Consider the following 14,721-nt stretch of genomic DNA (forward strand, 5'->3'; position numbering starts at 1 on the left):
CTCTGCAGCTTTCTGGGAGACGCCCGCATCGAGAAAAACTGGCGTTTAAAACTCGGGCGAGAAGCCTCGGTCAGTCCAAACAGGAAGCTGAGAATCCAGAGCTGCGTTCTGGAGACGTTCAGGAAACTTCATGAACTCCGTTCGACAGCCGGCAGAGAATCCAGCTGAAGTCCGACCGCGAGGCCGAGTCCAGAGTGTCGAGTCGTCGGTTTCCTCTCGCAAGAAAACGCAGAAATTTTTTCTCTTAAAGTCGAGTCGCCACGACCTTCTCGAGCACGAGATCCGACGGAAAAAACACGTCCAGCTCCAAAAGCCAGGCCGACACTATTACTGTCGAAACATTACGGCAGGGAGACTACGTGACAGTTTACTGTTCAGTTTCAAAAATAAAACTATCAAGTGATTCAGTCGCAGCTCAGTCGGTCACCGTCTTTAACGGAGTTACAGTGAATGCATCTCAGAGTATTTTAAAGGGTCGGTTCACTGCAGGACGTCTTCCCCAAAACTGTGGCGTCGCTCCGTTTGAAGGGCGTCACCGGAGTTAAAGCTACGAGCTTCTTAAAATAAAACTCATTTCTCTTTGGGATTAGGGACGAACGTTCTGAGGGACAATAAATGTTTACCAGAATTTTTATTTTATTTTAGTGAACTGGCCCTTTAGAGTCCAAAAAAAGCATAAATGTTCTGAGCCAAGTGTTTAAATAATATATAGACCTTTATACCTCGTTAGTTTGGTCCCAACATTTTTTTTTAATGTGCAGATAAAATAAAACTTTATCATTTAAATCTGAATAGTCAAAAAGCAAAATTTGTTTTCTAATGTTTGAATTTCCATCATGTTTACAGAAATCTGTTTATTTCTGAACCGCTCCTAAATCACGTGAAGTTTTTAAAACGGCACCAATAAATACTTTAATTTTACAAGTAATCAACTCATCTCTGCTTTCTAAGGTTTTATTTAACTTGCTGCTTTTTGTTTTGGGAATAAAGACTCGTTTTTATGACGTTTGTAGCATAAAGAAACAAACTGATATTTAATAAAAAGGAAAGAAAAAGTCCAGTAAAATAAACGAGTGCATTTTTCATCAACAAACCATTAAACTGTTCAAATGCAAAGTTTGAGTTGATCCGGTTCAGGCTCGGTTCTGTTTGCATGCAGTGTTCAAAGTTTAACACTTTATTTTTTACAACTGAATACAAAAACAAATGCTACTTTATTTAAACAAATTGCACCTTTTTTGATTTAGGACATATTGCACACATCTGGTAATGCCAAAAAAAAAAAAAATCTGGTTCTGCTCGTTTTTAAAACCGTGACGTCGTCGAAGTCACAAAGATAAACCTTAACTGGATATTTCTGATTTCCTACGTTACAGAAGTTCCTAAATGCCACAAAATTAAGAATGAAGCGAATTCCAGTTCAGATTTAAATCCGAAGTGTTGGCTCTTCTGCAGATTTTCAACTGATTGTCAAATTTATTTATAAACCCTTCATGGGTTTGATTTGACGCAGAGCGGCTCCTGTGCAGTTTGTTTGATTTTTTTGGCGTTTAGTCCGACGAGAACAGAAAAATACATTCGTAGATTTATCCTCCAGGTCCGGGTCGGACTGCACCCGATCTGTTCGTAGCTGCTCGACGACCGCTGAGGCTCCTTCAGACGCTGCAAAGTCTCGTTTTCAGGGCTTTGGAAGGATGCAGAAATAAAAAAAAAAACCATTAAAAAACGAGAGATGAGATACATTCAGCTTCGGGTCGGTCAGTATCTGGTTTCTGCAGAGAGCCCGGATCTTTAGACTTCTTGCATCCTGCACCGCCTCACCCGACTCCAAACTCTTGGAAATGGCTTAAATCCAGTGCACTGCTTCTGCAAATACAGTCTTTATAGATCTGTTTTAAATATTTATATATCTTTACATCTTTGTATGACTGAAAGGACCAAAATAAGTTGAGGTGCTGCTGGAAAACGGACATTTTAAAGACTGAACTGGTTTCTCTCCTGATTTTCAGCTTTTTGTGTACAGATCGAGTTTCTTATAAAGCATCAACTTTTTTTTTTTCCTGTAGGTTTTTATATTTAATGGACGTCCGGGTCACTTCTGTAATACTGAGATCTCTGGAAGCTACATATGATACACTTATGGAGGAGAAATCGCTCTGCTTATAAAAATATGTACAAGTCTGTGCAGCCGGGACAAAAAATGGGTAAAGCTTCAAAAGTGAACGTGTTTTTTTGATTGTTTTTTTTTGTTCCTCTTGATGATTCTTCGCTGCAGGCACTGAGCACCATGGTGCAAACACAAAACTGGCCACACAGAGGCACCTTCCTTCTGGTTTTCTTTGCAGCGTTGAACAGCAGCTGTGCTACACGGAGGAGGGTTTTTACCCAGAGTTCTCTGCTTCGGGCCTCCAGCTGACACGGTGAATGTCCAGACAGCCACACTTTAAGGCTTAAACTACGTGTTTGTAAATAAAAGCCACATTTAAAGGATGTGATGTGCGTCCCATCAGGTTCTGATGCCGTCGGACGTTTCCTGCGTTGATTCACGGCTCGTTCTGATTGGCTGGTGCACGTCTTTGATCTCAGACTAGCAGTTTTGGGTTTTGACCACTGATCTGAAGACCCTGGGTCTTCGCTGCTCGCTTGGAGGCCGATTTAACATAAATTTAACTCATCGATGCAGCTGGATCACAGAGATGTCATTAGTTTTTAACAAACGTTCTGTAGGTTCTGTTCAGTGTTGACTAGTTTGTCAGACGTTCTGATGCCCCTCGTATCGTTCATCCTTTACTCAGTTGGCAGAAAGTGTGGCGGTCGGCACAGACCGTCAGCAGGTGACCGGGTTCTGCTCGGTGGATGCATAGCTCTGACTGAAGGAATGCTACGCCACCTGGACAGCACAGTTTTCTGGTTCTTTTGAGGTGCAGATGGTTCGACGAGGACCGGGCTGAAGGACGATGTTAGAAAGAAAACACGTCTGAGGGTGAAGTCTGCAGGTTGGTGGGACGTGTCGCGCCTCTAGGAGATGATCTCCAGGATGTAGAAGACCAGCTCCATGACGACCGGACCCTCGGTCAGCTGACACGCCCCGCTGTGGATGACTGGGATCAGAGCGCTGTCCAGGTCACTCAGGTACTGAGGCAGGAGGGGCTGGCCGTTACTTCCTGCCAGGTACCCCACCTGTTGAGACAGAACGGTTTCATCTGGATCATTCTGCTGATCAACAGGACCGAGCTTCACTGTCCTCCTGCCCCTCTGGGTCCTACCTGGTCTGAGTCCAGTGTGACCCGCAGTCCCAGTTTGGCCATGCCGTCCTCCTTCAGCAGCTTCAGGTGAGGACACAGAGCCACGCAGAACGCTCGCGCCACTTTCTCCGCCTGCCGACTGTGGTCGGCCGGGTCGCTCAGTCCGTTTGGCTCGTCTTCACTTTGGAGGAAAAACACCTGAAGGAATCAGAACCAGAGTTTATTACGAGAAGAACAAAAAGAACGAGTACCGATTTGCTCTGAACGGGTTTATAATCTGCAAACTGCACAAATAAAAACTGGATTCAGAACTGTGATAAAAAGGTCACTCTGTTATTTCAGTCTTCATCTGCAGCGAGAAGAGTTCTGATGTGGAGCGTCGGGTTTTAGTTTAGCATCCGTTAATGGACCTGCAGCCTCCTGGGATGGAGGTTAAAACGGGTCAATGTTTGGTCCTGTGGGACCTGTGGGGCGGCCTGATTTCCTAATAATCTGCAGTAAGCTGAGCTCTGTGTGTGTGTTGTACCTCGGTCCAGCGGATGACTTTGCCGTTTGCTTTAAATTCAGAGCCGTGGAAGATCTTCACGCTGGTGACGGACTCCATCGATTTTCCATCGATCGGACTGATGACGCTGAAATGAAAAAACATTTTAACGACCGTTTCCAAACATGACGTAAAGTTTGCAGTAAAAACTACGAGCAGGAAGAAACCGAGGCGTGTGTCTGCCAGCTAAACTCATCAGAGGGTGCTGGAAATGAACACTACCGTTGAGCAAGGCACTGCTCTGACGGAGCATCAAAACTAAATAAATAAAAGCTGAAACTTTTTTTCTGTTAAACTTCTTGTCGGCGCAGTAAAAGAAATACACAGAAATAAATTTAAATCTTAAAACGTGGAAAAGCATCATTCCACAAACACTGAGTCTTTTTAAAAGCAGTACGAGCTCCAGCTGGTGGTGAACAGATTCTCACCCTTTGTTGAAGTTCTGGTCGTCTTCTGTCCACAGGACCTGAACGAGCTCCTGGTTCTCCTCCTGATCGGCTTTACCACAGGTGATGGTGAAGTCTTTCATGTCCCTCAGGGCCTGCCGTAGAGAGTCCATCGTCTCCGCTGTGATCTGGATCATCACTCCGTCTAAACGGAGGGAAAAGACTCGAACTGGTTTACTCGTCTCGGGTGGAGTTAGCAGGAAGTGTGCAGGACGGGCACCGAGACGAAACGATTTAAACTGAGGGGTTCGTTTAGAGCGAAAGTCTGAGCTTCTCAGAAACTGCTGCCCACATTTTGACTATCAGGTGTGTGGAAATCTGCTGCTGCAGCAGGGGTCAAAGGTCACCGGGGTTCTGCAACGCTTCGACTCTGCTGAGGTAAACAAGAACTCGTGACAAGAATCGACATAAAGACACTCAGTGTGACACAGTTGTGGTTTTTTTTCTGAATTTTGAAACATTTAAGAACAGAAAAAAGCCCAAGTTAATGTTTTCTTTAATTATTTCATCGATTAGATGAATAAATGACGATCTAAAGCTTCCAGTAAAAAGCTTTAAATAAAATAGGTGTATGAGGAAATATACATAACATTTCAGAGACATTTATAGGACAAATAATAACGTCGTCTTCTTTAGTGGTATTTCTCACAAGGTAAATATTACGAAGACGATTCTTGAACAAATACGACTCGTTGGACCATTTTTACGACCTCAAACACATCTCACCTTCCACGATGCTGGTCTTGGCCAAGAAGCCGGACGAGGCTTTCAGAGCCCCGCTGAAAACAAAGAAGCAGGCTCCAGTAACTGTCGGGGGTGGGGGGACAAAACAAACTGTTCAGATTCACAAAAGCAACTAGGAGGCGTTTGTTTTCAGGCAGATGGACAAAATAAACCAAAAACGGACTCGATGGGGGAATTACCGTAGTTTAAGGGTCAGGTAAGAAACCCAAAAGAGAAATCACCTTTCCGAGGCTGGTGGTGGATGCTGATGGCCTGCGTCTGATAGTTCCCATCGTCGTTCTGGACGCACACCAAATGTGAGTCGGCCTTGTCGTTGAAACACGCCCCCATGGCCAGCACGTGCTCGTTGGACTTGTTCATGGCCTTCATCAGCTGCAAGGACAAACAACGCACAGCAGGACGAATTAAAGCCGCCCTTTGGTTCTGCGCCGTGAGGAGCAGGTTCAAGAGAGGCGGTCTGGTTAAGCCCAATTGCCCCGGAGTGCTCGGTTTGAGCAGGGTGACACTGAGATGACAGACTGTAGGAGACGACTATCAGCAGCTGAAAGATTACTCGTGTTAATCCTTTCTCTGCGTCTCTTTGAAGTCACCCATCAGAAATAAAACTGAAAATCTGGAGGGCTTCAACCGCTCGCTGCGTTAAACGCTCGCCCGCAAGCTGTTGAGCAGCGTTTCCCTCTTCACGTTACCGTCTCCCCATCTGTTGCAGCATCAGCAGCCAAACTCGCTCCTCTCTGCTCTGACGCTCGTTCACACCTCGGAGGCTGAAACGTTTCACAAGTGGGCAGATTTCGGCTGCAGGGACACCGGAGAGCTTCTTATATATTCACAGGGACGCAGGAGAACGTGTGGACGTTCAGGGAGCTGCTGGGACCAGTCCGACAGAAAGTTGGGTCACCTCAAAAACCACAGCAGGACCATTTATTAACCACTGTGGAGTATTAAGACATATTAAAGTACGATCCAGTTCTGATGTGTGCGTCTGAGGATGAGGAAGGTACTTTTAGTCCTGGAAGTTGTGTGAAACAAACTTTAGTGAGGAACTTACTCGAGGCAGCTGAAAGTGTCATCATTTCAAATTATAATGTAAAACACTCTTGAGAGCACAAACCATCAAAACGACCTGTAGGGCAGCCGCATCAGTTGGTAACCATGGTAACCAGTCTGTGCATCTGACCGAGGACATTGTGTGCTGGAGCTTCATGCAGCAGCAGCAGCATCAGATATTTCATGAGATGTTTAATGAACCGAGTGATTTATTAAGACATGTGGCTGCAGGCAGCAGAAAATATGATAAAAAATATTACTAGAAATGAACTTGTTTTTTAAATCTGGGAACGCCGATACTGACGTAAGGACTAAACTATTCACCGCTGTGCTTCATTTTGTTGATCTGAAAACAGAGTAGATGACTTTATGAAATAAAACTCCTGATGAGTTCTTTCTTGGTGACGTAGTAAAATAAACATTTGGCTTACAGAGTGTTATAATATAAAAAAACGGTGAGGACATTTTAAAACTAATTTTCACTTTTTCCAGTTGATCTCTTTCGTTGCATAGGAGATTTTCAAAATAAAAGTCTACACTGACGAGTTATTCTTTTTCACAACGGCTCATTGAAACAGCCTCGTTTGAATCAAACATTTTCTCTCTGAGGTTAGTGGACCCAAAAGAAAAAAATAAGTTTTTATACTGCAGCGAGCTGATTAGAAGTCGTAATTTTTCTTATAAAAACTGATGTTACAACAGAGCAGGTTACAAGAAGTTTTGTTGTATGAGAACAACTTATTCTGAAACATTAATACATGAATAGCTTTAAAAATAGAAGCATAAATGGTCTAAAGGAATGTAAAATTATCTAAATAATAATAGTCAACATAATAATAACACTGGACTAATAAGTAATTTAGGATTACAAACACTGTCAAAGAATAGTGTGTTTAATTTTAGTTTTTTACGTGGTATAGACCTACAGACGTTTGTTTAATCAGTGAAATATTTTTTTAAATTGTGATCATTTGTAAAATATTGTGTGACTTTCAGTGCAAACAAAACCTCAAAGTGTTTTCTGTTTATTTTTTTGACATTTAAAAAGTGGACTTTCCTTCTTTCTTTCAAAAACTTCTCCTCAAATCGGAACAAACTAAAGTGCAAGGATGTGATCCGGCTCCTTCTGAACCGATAACTGCGGTGAGGAGTTAGAAACAGAAATAAAAGACGCTCACCTCGTTGTAGCGGTTGCTGGGGATCTTGATGCTCGTCTTCCTCACCTCCATGTCCACAACCAGACCCTTCACCACCGGCAGAGTATACTGGTAGTTACGGAAGTCCTGAACCATTATGAAAGGACATTTCTTTAAGTTACACATCTTGAGTTTCTAAAACAAAGCTACTGTCATAATGTAGAAATTTTAAAAATGTAAAGTTACTTCCTTGCTTTGTGATTTTATTCAAATACAAACAGGCTGCATATAAACATCAAAAATGAGTTTTAAGCAGTTTCCCCCCCACAAACTCTTCGACCTGGTATTAAAAAACTAAAACAAATTTAAAAAGCTTTTACCGCAAGCAGATTCATGATTGTGTGACCCATCTCTCCAAAAAGGGGTTTTCTGAAACGAACGCTGAACAGTGGACACGGATAAACTGTGGAAGCAAATATATAGCAATTAAAGAATTGCTGTGCAGCCGGAAGGATTTTTACTGAAACTTTTTTAGTTTTGGACATTTGTTATGATGCGTAACCATGGCAACAAGGCAGTTTTCTACAACAACAGCAGCTGATGAACATCTCAAAAGCTCAAATAATATCTCAGCTACAGCCCCAAATCTCAAATGAGTTGAAAGGATGTTCTGTGGATGCATTCTCATCTACCCGCCAGCTGTGCTCGAGTGCCTGACCACTGGGATCCTGGAACTAGCAGGACACACGGCTCATGACAGTGGAAGGACAGGATCGTCCCTCAGCACCTACAGCTGGCTGTCTGCAGCAATGAGGAGCTCAGCAGCTGCTGGGAGGAGTGGCCATCACTCTCGGAGGAGTTCTGCCCGGCATTCAGGCGGTCCTACAGCCCATGGGAACTGAGAGACCAGCCGAGTCTGCGTGGACGGCTCAGACGGCATCTGCAGCCAGTTTCTTAGGATCCACTGTGGGATGGACCTTTACAACAGATCCTTCCTGCCTACAGCCATCAGTATCTATAACATCTCTTAATGAAATGAGGATAACGAGTTACAACAACAAATAATTTCCCTCTGGGATTAATAAAGTATTTTTGAATTGAATTGAATTGAATTAAAAACACAAAGAATGAACTTTATGTCGACTTATTCAGCTGTCCCAGATAAATACATCACATTAGATGGTGGCTTTACTACAAAGCATTATTAGAATGGTTGTACAATTATATAAGAAACAATTAGAACTTTTAATTGTTTAAACATTCAAACAATTAGGACATTAATTGTTTAAAGTGGAATTGAACTGAGACTAAAATGCAGTGAACTGCAGTGATTCAGGAGAAACGCTTCTAATTTACAAGTAAAAATACAGCTTATTTTTCCTTCGGCTACTAAAGCTTCTTAAACGACTATTTTCAGCTTCATGTCAGTCATCAGCTGAGAAAAAGATCACTGTAAACTTTCATCAGCAACATTAAAAGTCATCTTGGTCTGAATCTGCAGGTCGACAGCTCACCCCTCTGCCGGTGGGGCCTTAAAGAGTTCAAGCAGTTTGTTCTGTGGATTAATTTAACGTTGACGCAAACGTTTTGTGTTGAAGAGCTTCGGCTGAATGTTTCATCTGCAGCTGTTGGATGCAGGAAAGACTTAAAGCGAGCCGGCAGGTCCGACTGTGAAGAAAGAGGATTCTGATAAAACTCACACGAGCTTTTCTGAGAAGAGGCAGGCTGCTGGGACGTCCACCGGCCAACTCTGACAACTGACTACACTCTCGTATTTATTCTGAAAGTTTGGATTTTACCAGGAAATAAAAGTCTTTGTCATGACTCAACCTGGTGGTGTTATAGTTTTATGTTCTGAAACGTTTTATCTGTTGAAGTAAAAATGTTGGCAGTCCAGTTGCACCGAGGTACAAAACATAAGAAGATCTCAAAATCTCTCGTTTGGCAGCTCAGAGTTCCCAGATGAACCTCAGGTCTGCGCTGTACGTTTTGTAAAAAAAACTGTTCTTTTTGTCTAATAACGCTGCTTGGTTTGCCAAATATTGGCTTTACTTTGTTAGTTTGAATGTTTTCCACAAGACTGGTGTGTTTTCTGTCAGTTTGGCATAATTCAACTCCTGTTCACCTGACTTCGTTCACTTTTCCACTTCCTGTTTATTTGTGGAGGTGAGTCTTACAAGTATGCAGTGCTATTAGCTCAATATGCTTTTATTTGTTCAACAAACCTCCAGTGTATAATCACAAAAAAAAAAAAAAGGATCAAGATACTTGAACAGGTTGATTAATCTCAGATCTTAGAGATGTTTGTTTGTTGATTTTTTTTTTTGCTTTTCTCTCATCGCTGATAGTTTGAGCCACAGCGACTACACTGTACGATGCTCTGCGTGCATCTAAACTCACATCGGTACTCTGCTCCCAGCCGCAGCATGAGACGGATGGGGAAGACTTTGGCCCAGGGCGTCTCCCACTTCTGGATGAGGATGCCGAAGAGGTAGGGAGGGTTTGGCAGCAGCAGGTCCTGCAGCGACTGGAAAGAGGGGCTGATGTAGAGGAAGCCGCCGTGCTCCTTGCTGCCCAGGAAGCTCTGCGTGAAGAACGAGTGACTCAGGTGGCTCAGCATGTTGCCTTGTGGAGATGAAGGGGAGAGAGAAAAGAACAGGATTAGCAGACAAGAGGAAGTGCAAAGGACTTATTATTCGTACGGGAGTTCGATGGCTTCAGACGCACACAACACGACTCTTATGACAAGTAAAAGCTGGGACTTGCTAGAGGCAGCACTTCTTGCTGAGCGCTGACTGATGGCGACTTAATCAGGATCAACACACACAATACGACTGCCTTCCACCAGGCTGACACTGCTGAGTGAGAATATGAAACGGGAAGTGGCCTGAGGGGGGTGAACCATCAGTCAGATGATATTTGCTGTTTTTGTTTTGCAGCATACGGAGGTAAAAGAGGACGAGCGGTGGCGTCACGGAGCCGTCACTCAGCAGGATGCTAACGTTTAGTGTTGTTTTTACCACTGAGGGCCTCCTGGTAGAGCTGCACGAAATGGGTGAAGATGTCCTTGGGGATGGTCTTCTCGTCAGGTAGACACTGAAGCAGAATGACGACCTCCGCTTGGCCCACAGCGTGCATCCCTTTAGTCGTCACATACCAGCACTTCCTGTTAACGTCTGTGGGATTAAAAACTCATCATTCATTTACACCACAGACCTCACACATTTTTACACGAAGACGAGAACAACAGTTTGCTTTGAGAACGCAACAAAACTAGAATTTTCTAACTCAAAAATTATTTTCTTTGGATAAAAAGCATCAAATTATTGTTTTTACTTGAATTATGCTTCAAATTTTTGTTCAAACTGCTAAAATAATTAACCAGAGCCATAAACTTGGTAAATGATCCGATTCAGAAGCTGCACCACCATAAAATAAATAAAATAAAAAACTAAGTTATTGTTTTCTAATCATTTATTTGGCATTAATAATGTAGTTTGTAATTTAATGTAGCTTACTAACCAGTCATTACAAAGAGACGGCAAAGATGAAAATGGTTTTTCCAGATGTAGTTTTTTTTTCTGTCATTTTGGCTCAGACACAACAGATTTATATAGAAGTCATTATTTTAGTTGAATTCAAAACAGTAAACAAGTTTGATCAGCAGTTATTTAAATATCTAATTCCTCTAAACAGCTGATGTGAAGTCAAACCACTTAGCCACAACATATGAACAGGGTTGAACTGATTCAGACATGCTCAGTCAACAGAAAGCAGTAAATATTGAAGAGACTAATCTGTGTTTGAAAGTAAAACAAACGATAGTGGATGTCTAACAGTTCACGCTACAAATGACTATGTTACAAATTATTTTGTAATAGAAAACAAATACTCCTAAATTCATCTTTAGATACAAAAGTGCCGACAAATGAACGATGCAAACGGGACTCACAGTTGACGAGCTTGACCATAGCCAGCAGGTTGGCGTTGAGCACAAAGACCAGGGGGTCCGGGCCCCCCTCCTCCAGCTGCTGCATGACGACGATCTCCGACGGCCTCTCCTCCACAGCGTAATCTGCAGGAGATTTAGAGCGGCGCAGAAAAAGAGACGGGCAGAGGGAGGAATCAGAGAAACCGTTAAGAGGGAAAACCAGATTTGAGACACAGAAGCAGGAGGAGGAGAAGATGGTCAACTTAGTGAGCCAAGTGTAGAAAGTAAGGTCGAATTAGCCAGCAGGAATTTTTCCCACAATTAAAATATCACCAAAGCACTCCCATGTGCCAAACTTCTCCCCTTCTGTTGGCAATGAGTGGTCAAAACACGGGCGGTGACACAAAGCCGGCTAAACGAACACAAACACAGCAGCAATGAGGAGGCAGCAGAATGGTGAGGATGAGGGCAAGCACCTGTGATGTGGCCTCCCGTACCTCCTTTGACTCCGGTGGAGATGAGGATGGGAGGGAGCCCGTTCTCCGGGATCAGGCTGACCGAGCTGCCCACGGGGCTGCCCACCGGGGCGACGGGGGTATGGGCTGCCTGAGGGGTGGAGAGCAGAGGCGTGTGTGGGGGGTGGAGTTAGGTGTACTGTAGGTTAAACACACAGATGTAATAACTCAGCAGGATTAAGAGTTCCTGCTGGAAGCTGTGGCGATGAACACAACAGGCTTGATAACCGTAGTTAAAACAAACCAGCAGCACTTTATTTAACCAGATAAACACAGACTCCATGTAATTTAAAAAAAAAAGAAACAAAACTGGTTTCTGAATCCACCAAAGAAATGTCACATTTAGGTTTAGTAATGTAATAAATGAACTGAGGTCAAATAAAGTGGCTCGCAATAAACTTAATTTTGTAAATTAGTCGCATCATCTTTTAACTTACGGCCTTTGCTTTAAAAATCTAAACTTGTCCCGTCACGTTCTCTTACAAGCAGGCAACGTTAGATATTTATATTTAAAACATCAGTACTGAAAAACAACAAGCGTTTACCTTCTAACTTCAAAACTCACTTTTAAAACTTCTTTTGTTTTCGCAGCTTTAATATTTGTTGATTGGTTCTCAAATATTAAACTAACATTTATGAAATTGTGAACACTGAATATGTATAAAATAAATAATAATTTTGCAACAAATTTTCACTCGGATCAGTCGGAGTCATCGTGGGCAGCTCCATCCCATCGCCATCTGTTCTCAGTTTTATTTATTTATTTCACAGCAGCCTAGAGCTGTATTTTGATTTCTGCACTGGAGCTTTCCTATGAAAAAAAAAAGTATAAAAAAAGTTAAAAAGTATATGCATTTATGATAAATAAATATAAACACCAATCCAAGTCTGCTCATCATCAATTGTAAATATGTAGAAGTCAGTGAGACTGCAACTGAAAATTTGCCCCCAGCTGGTCTCTAACAGTTACAGCTCAGTGTGTACAGCAGTCCCTCGTTTATCACTGGGGAGCCGTACCCTGAAGACCCGCGATAAGTTGGCTCTTGTCTGTTTAGTTATCACACCCACAGTTTCTATTCTTTTTAGTTCTGCTTCAGTTTTGTCCTCAAGAGCAACAAGCACTTTTCTGGGAGCATGAACTACTGGAGCGATGTCTGGATTTGTCTGAATGTGGTACTTTCCTGGTACGCAGCCTAATCCAGAAAATAAATCCTCATATTCACTCAGACTGTCGTCCTGTTTTTCAAGTGCATGTAGTCTCCTAACAAGTCCCGTTTTTTTCACTTGACTCTCCTCCAAGAATCGCAGGTGCATTATTTTTTATGACCTCAAATTCTAGATCATTCTTTTTATCTTTATACTGACATGTCCACATAATGTTTCCTTTTGGTGTAATCTGATGGCCTGCATAAGCAACAAGCTTAGCATGTGATGTGCTCACCTGTTGATCCAATCTCAGCTTTCCGAGGTCTTTCATAGAAGCATCATTGCAATCAGCTCCAGTATCCAACCTGATTTCCAAAACTTTCTTGTTGACAATCAGATCTTCATGCCATTTTTCTGCCTTGGTTACAGTCATGTTAGATTGTGATGCTGTGTGAATGGAACCAATAAAGAATTCCTCCTCTTCAGCTTCGGCCTTATTTATATGATGCACCTTCGGGTTGTTGTGCTTGCATAATTTGCACATTCTTGCATAGTGATTTTTCCCGTGACAAGCTTTACACACTTGTCCATAAGCAGGACATTTCCTTGGATCGTGCTTATAGCCACATCTTGTGCAGTTCCCTTGATTCCTCACATTTACACTCTGTGCTGTAGCTCCACTGTCTCTCTGTTTATCATATTGTTTTTTCTTTGTGACTTTATTAACAGGGATTTCAGCCGCCTCATGTAGACTTTTTAGCTGACTCCGGCTGCACTCACTGCCTCTGCAAATGTCTACTGCTTTCTCCAGAGTGAGATCAGGTTCGCTTAATAATCGTCCTTTTACTTGATCATCAGAGATTCCACACACAATTCTATCTCTTATCAGCGAGTCGGTGAGGGGCTCAAACTCACAGTCTTTGGCTTTATTCTTTAAATCAGTCACGTATGAATCAATAGTCTCTGATTTACCTTGCACTCGAGTGAAGAACAGGTGCCTCAAATAGGTCACATTTTTCCTTGGTTCACAATACTTGTGGAACAGCTCTTTCAGTTGACCGTAGTTATCAGCGTCTTCAACAAAATCAAAGGTGTTGTATACCTTGATGGCTTCATCTCCAGCTACATACAGAAACGTGGCTCTTTTCACTGCATCAGATTTTTCCTCAATTCCACTGGCAACAAGGTATAGTTCAAATCTCTGGATCCAGACTCTCCAGTTTTCTGCTAGATTTCCTTCTAGACTTAATGAGGTTGGAGGCTTCATCTGCTCCATTTCTTTCATTTGCAAGGTTAATCCACTCTCTCTTTGTCTTTTACCGTCCTTGTCTTTCACTCCTGACACCATGTAACATACAGTATCACGAGACAGACGTTATGTTTGGGAGACAACGCCCTTTACGTCATCATTCAGGTAACAACACAGTGCCACCTACTGGCAATGCAAAGTAATTAACTTGTCTCAATACAGTAGACATCACACTTGAAATATTCTAAACAATGTTTCTAAACTCTAAACACTCTAAAAGAATATAGAATGTCATGATTTCAGCTATTTGCCATGGCTGCACTCTGCCACTGCAATTGGCCACGCCCACTTCTCTGCTGCAGAGGCGAGATCAGCTGATCAGCTGCAGGAGGAAGCTTTTTCTGCAGCTGTAGGTTGCACAAAGGTGCAGCAGGTGCAAAATAATTTAAAATAATTTATTTTAAATAAAAATCCCATACCGATCGTGCAGCTCATCCATCAATCAGCCAATTGTGTGTCATGTCCAATCTTATTTTGAAAAACTTCAATAGCGAGAGTACACGAAAAACGAACCGCCAAGTAGCGAGGGTCTACCGTACTGCCTTAAACAAGACTACCGGTATATTTTATAAAGTACAATACACCACCCTGGGAATGAAAATTAATTTAAAACAAGTTTTCAAAGATACTAAATAAAGATAAAAGCAGAGTCCTTGTA

General features: G+C 42.4%; 1 protein-coding gene across 1 annotated transcript in view; it reads right to left on the reverse strand.

Moving 5' to 3' along the window:
- Window positions 1-2,256: 2,256 nt before the first annotated feature.
- zfyve9a (zinc finger, FYVE domain containing 9a) overlaps window positions 2,257-14,721 on the reverse strand; it is a 30,491-nt gene continuing 18,026 nt past the window's right edge. Inside the window, exons 9-20 of the mRNA XM_037682388.1 lie at window positions 11,570-11,699; window positions 11,115-11,237; window positions 10,183-10,338; window positions 9,563-9,787; window positions 7,543-7,625; window positions 7,205-7,309; window positions 5,201-5,351; window positions 4,962-5,042; window positions 4,218-4,380; window positions 3,772-3,877; window positions 3,267-3,443; window positions 2,257-3,180 (exon numbers count right to left, since the gene is read on the reverse strand). Coding sequence (XP_037538316.1) covers window positions 3,019-3,180; window positions 3,267-3,443; window positions 3,772-3,877; window positions 4,218-4,380; window positions 4,962-5,042; window positions 5,201-5,351; window positions 7,205-7,309; window positions 7,543-7,625; window positions 9,563-9,787; window positions 10,183-10,338; window positions 11,115-11,237; window positions 11,570-11,699 — 1,662 coding nt within the window. The 3' untranslated portion in view covers window positions 2,257-3,018. The remainder of the gene's footprint in view (window positions 3,181-3,266; window positions 3,444-3,771; window positions 3,878-4,217; window positions 4,381-4,961; window positions 5,043-5,200; window positions 5,352-7,204; window positions 7,310-7,542; window positions 7,626-9,562; window positions 9,788-10,182; window positions 10,339-11,114; window positions 11,238-11,569; window positions 11,700-14,721) is intronic.

The sequence above is a fragment of the Nematolebias whitei genome, chromosome 9 (genome assembly GCF_014905685.2).
Source record: "Nematolebias whitei isolate Nwh7 chromosome 9, NemWhi1, whole genome shotgun sequence".
NCBI classification, from domain to species: domain Eukaryota; kingdom Metazoa; phylum Chordata; class Actinopteri; order Cyprinodontiformes; family Rivulidae; genus Nematolebias; species Nematolebias whitei.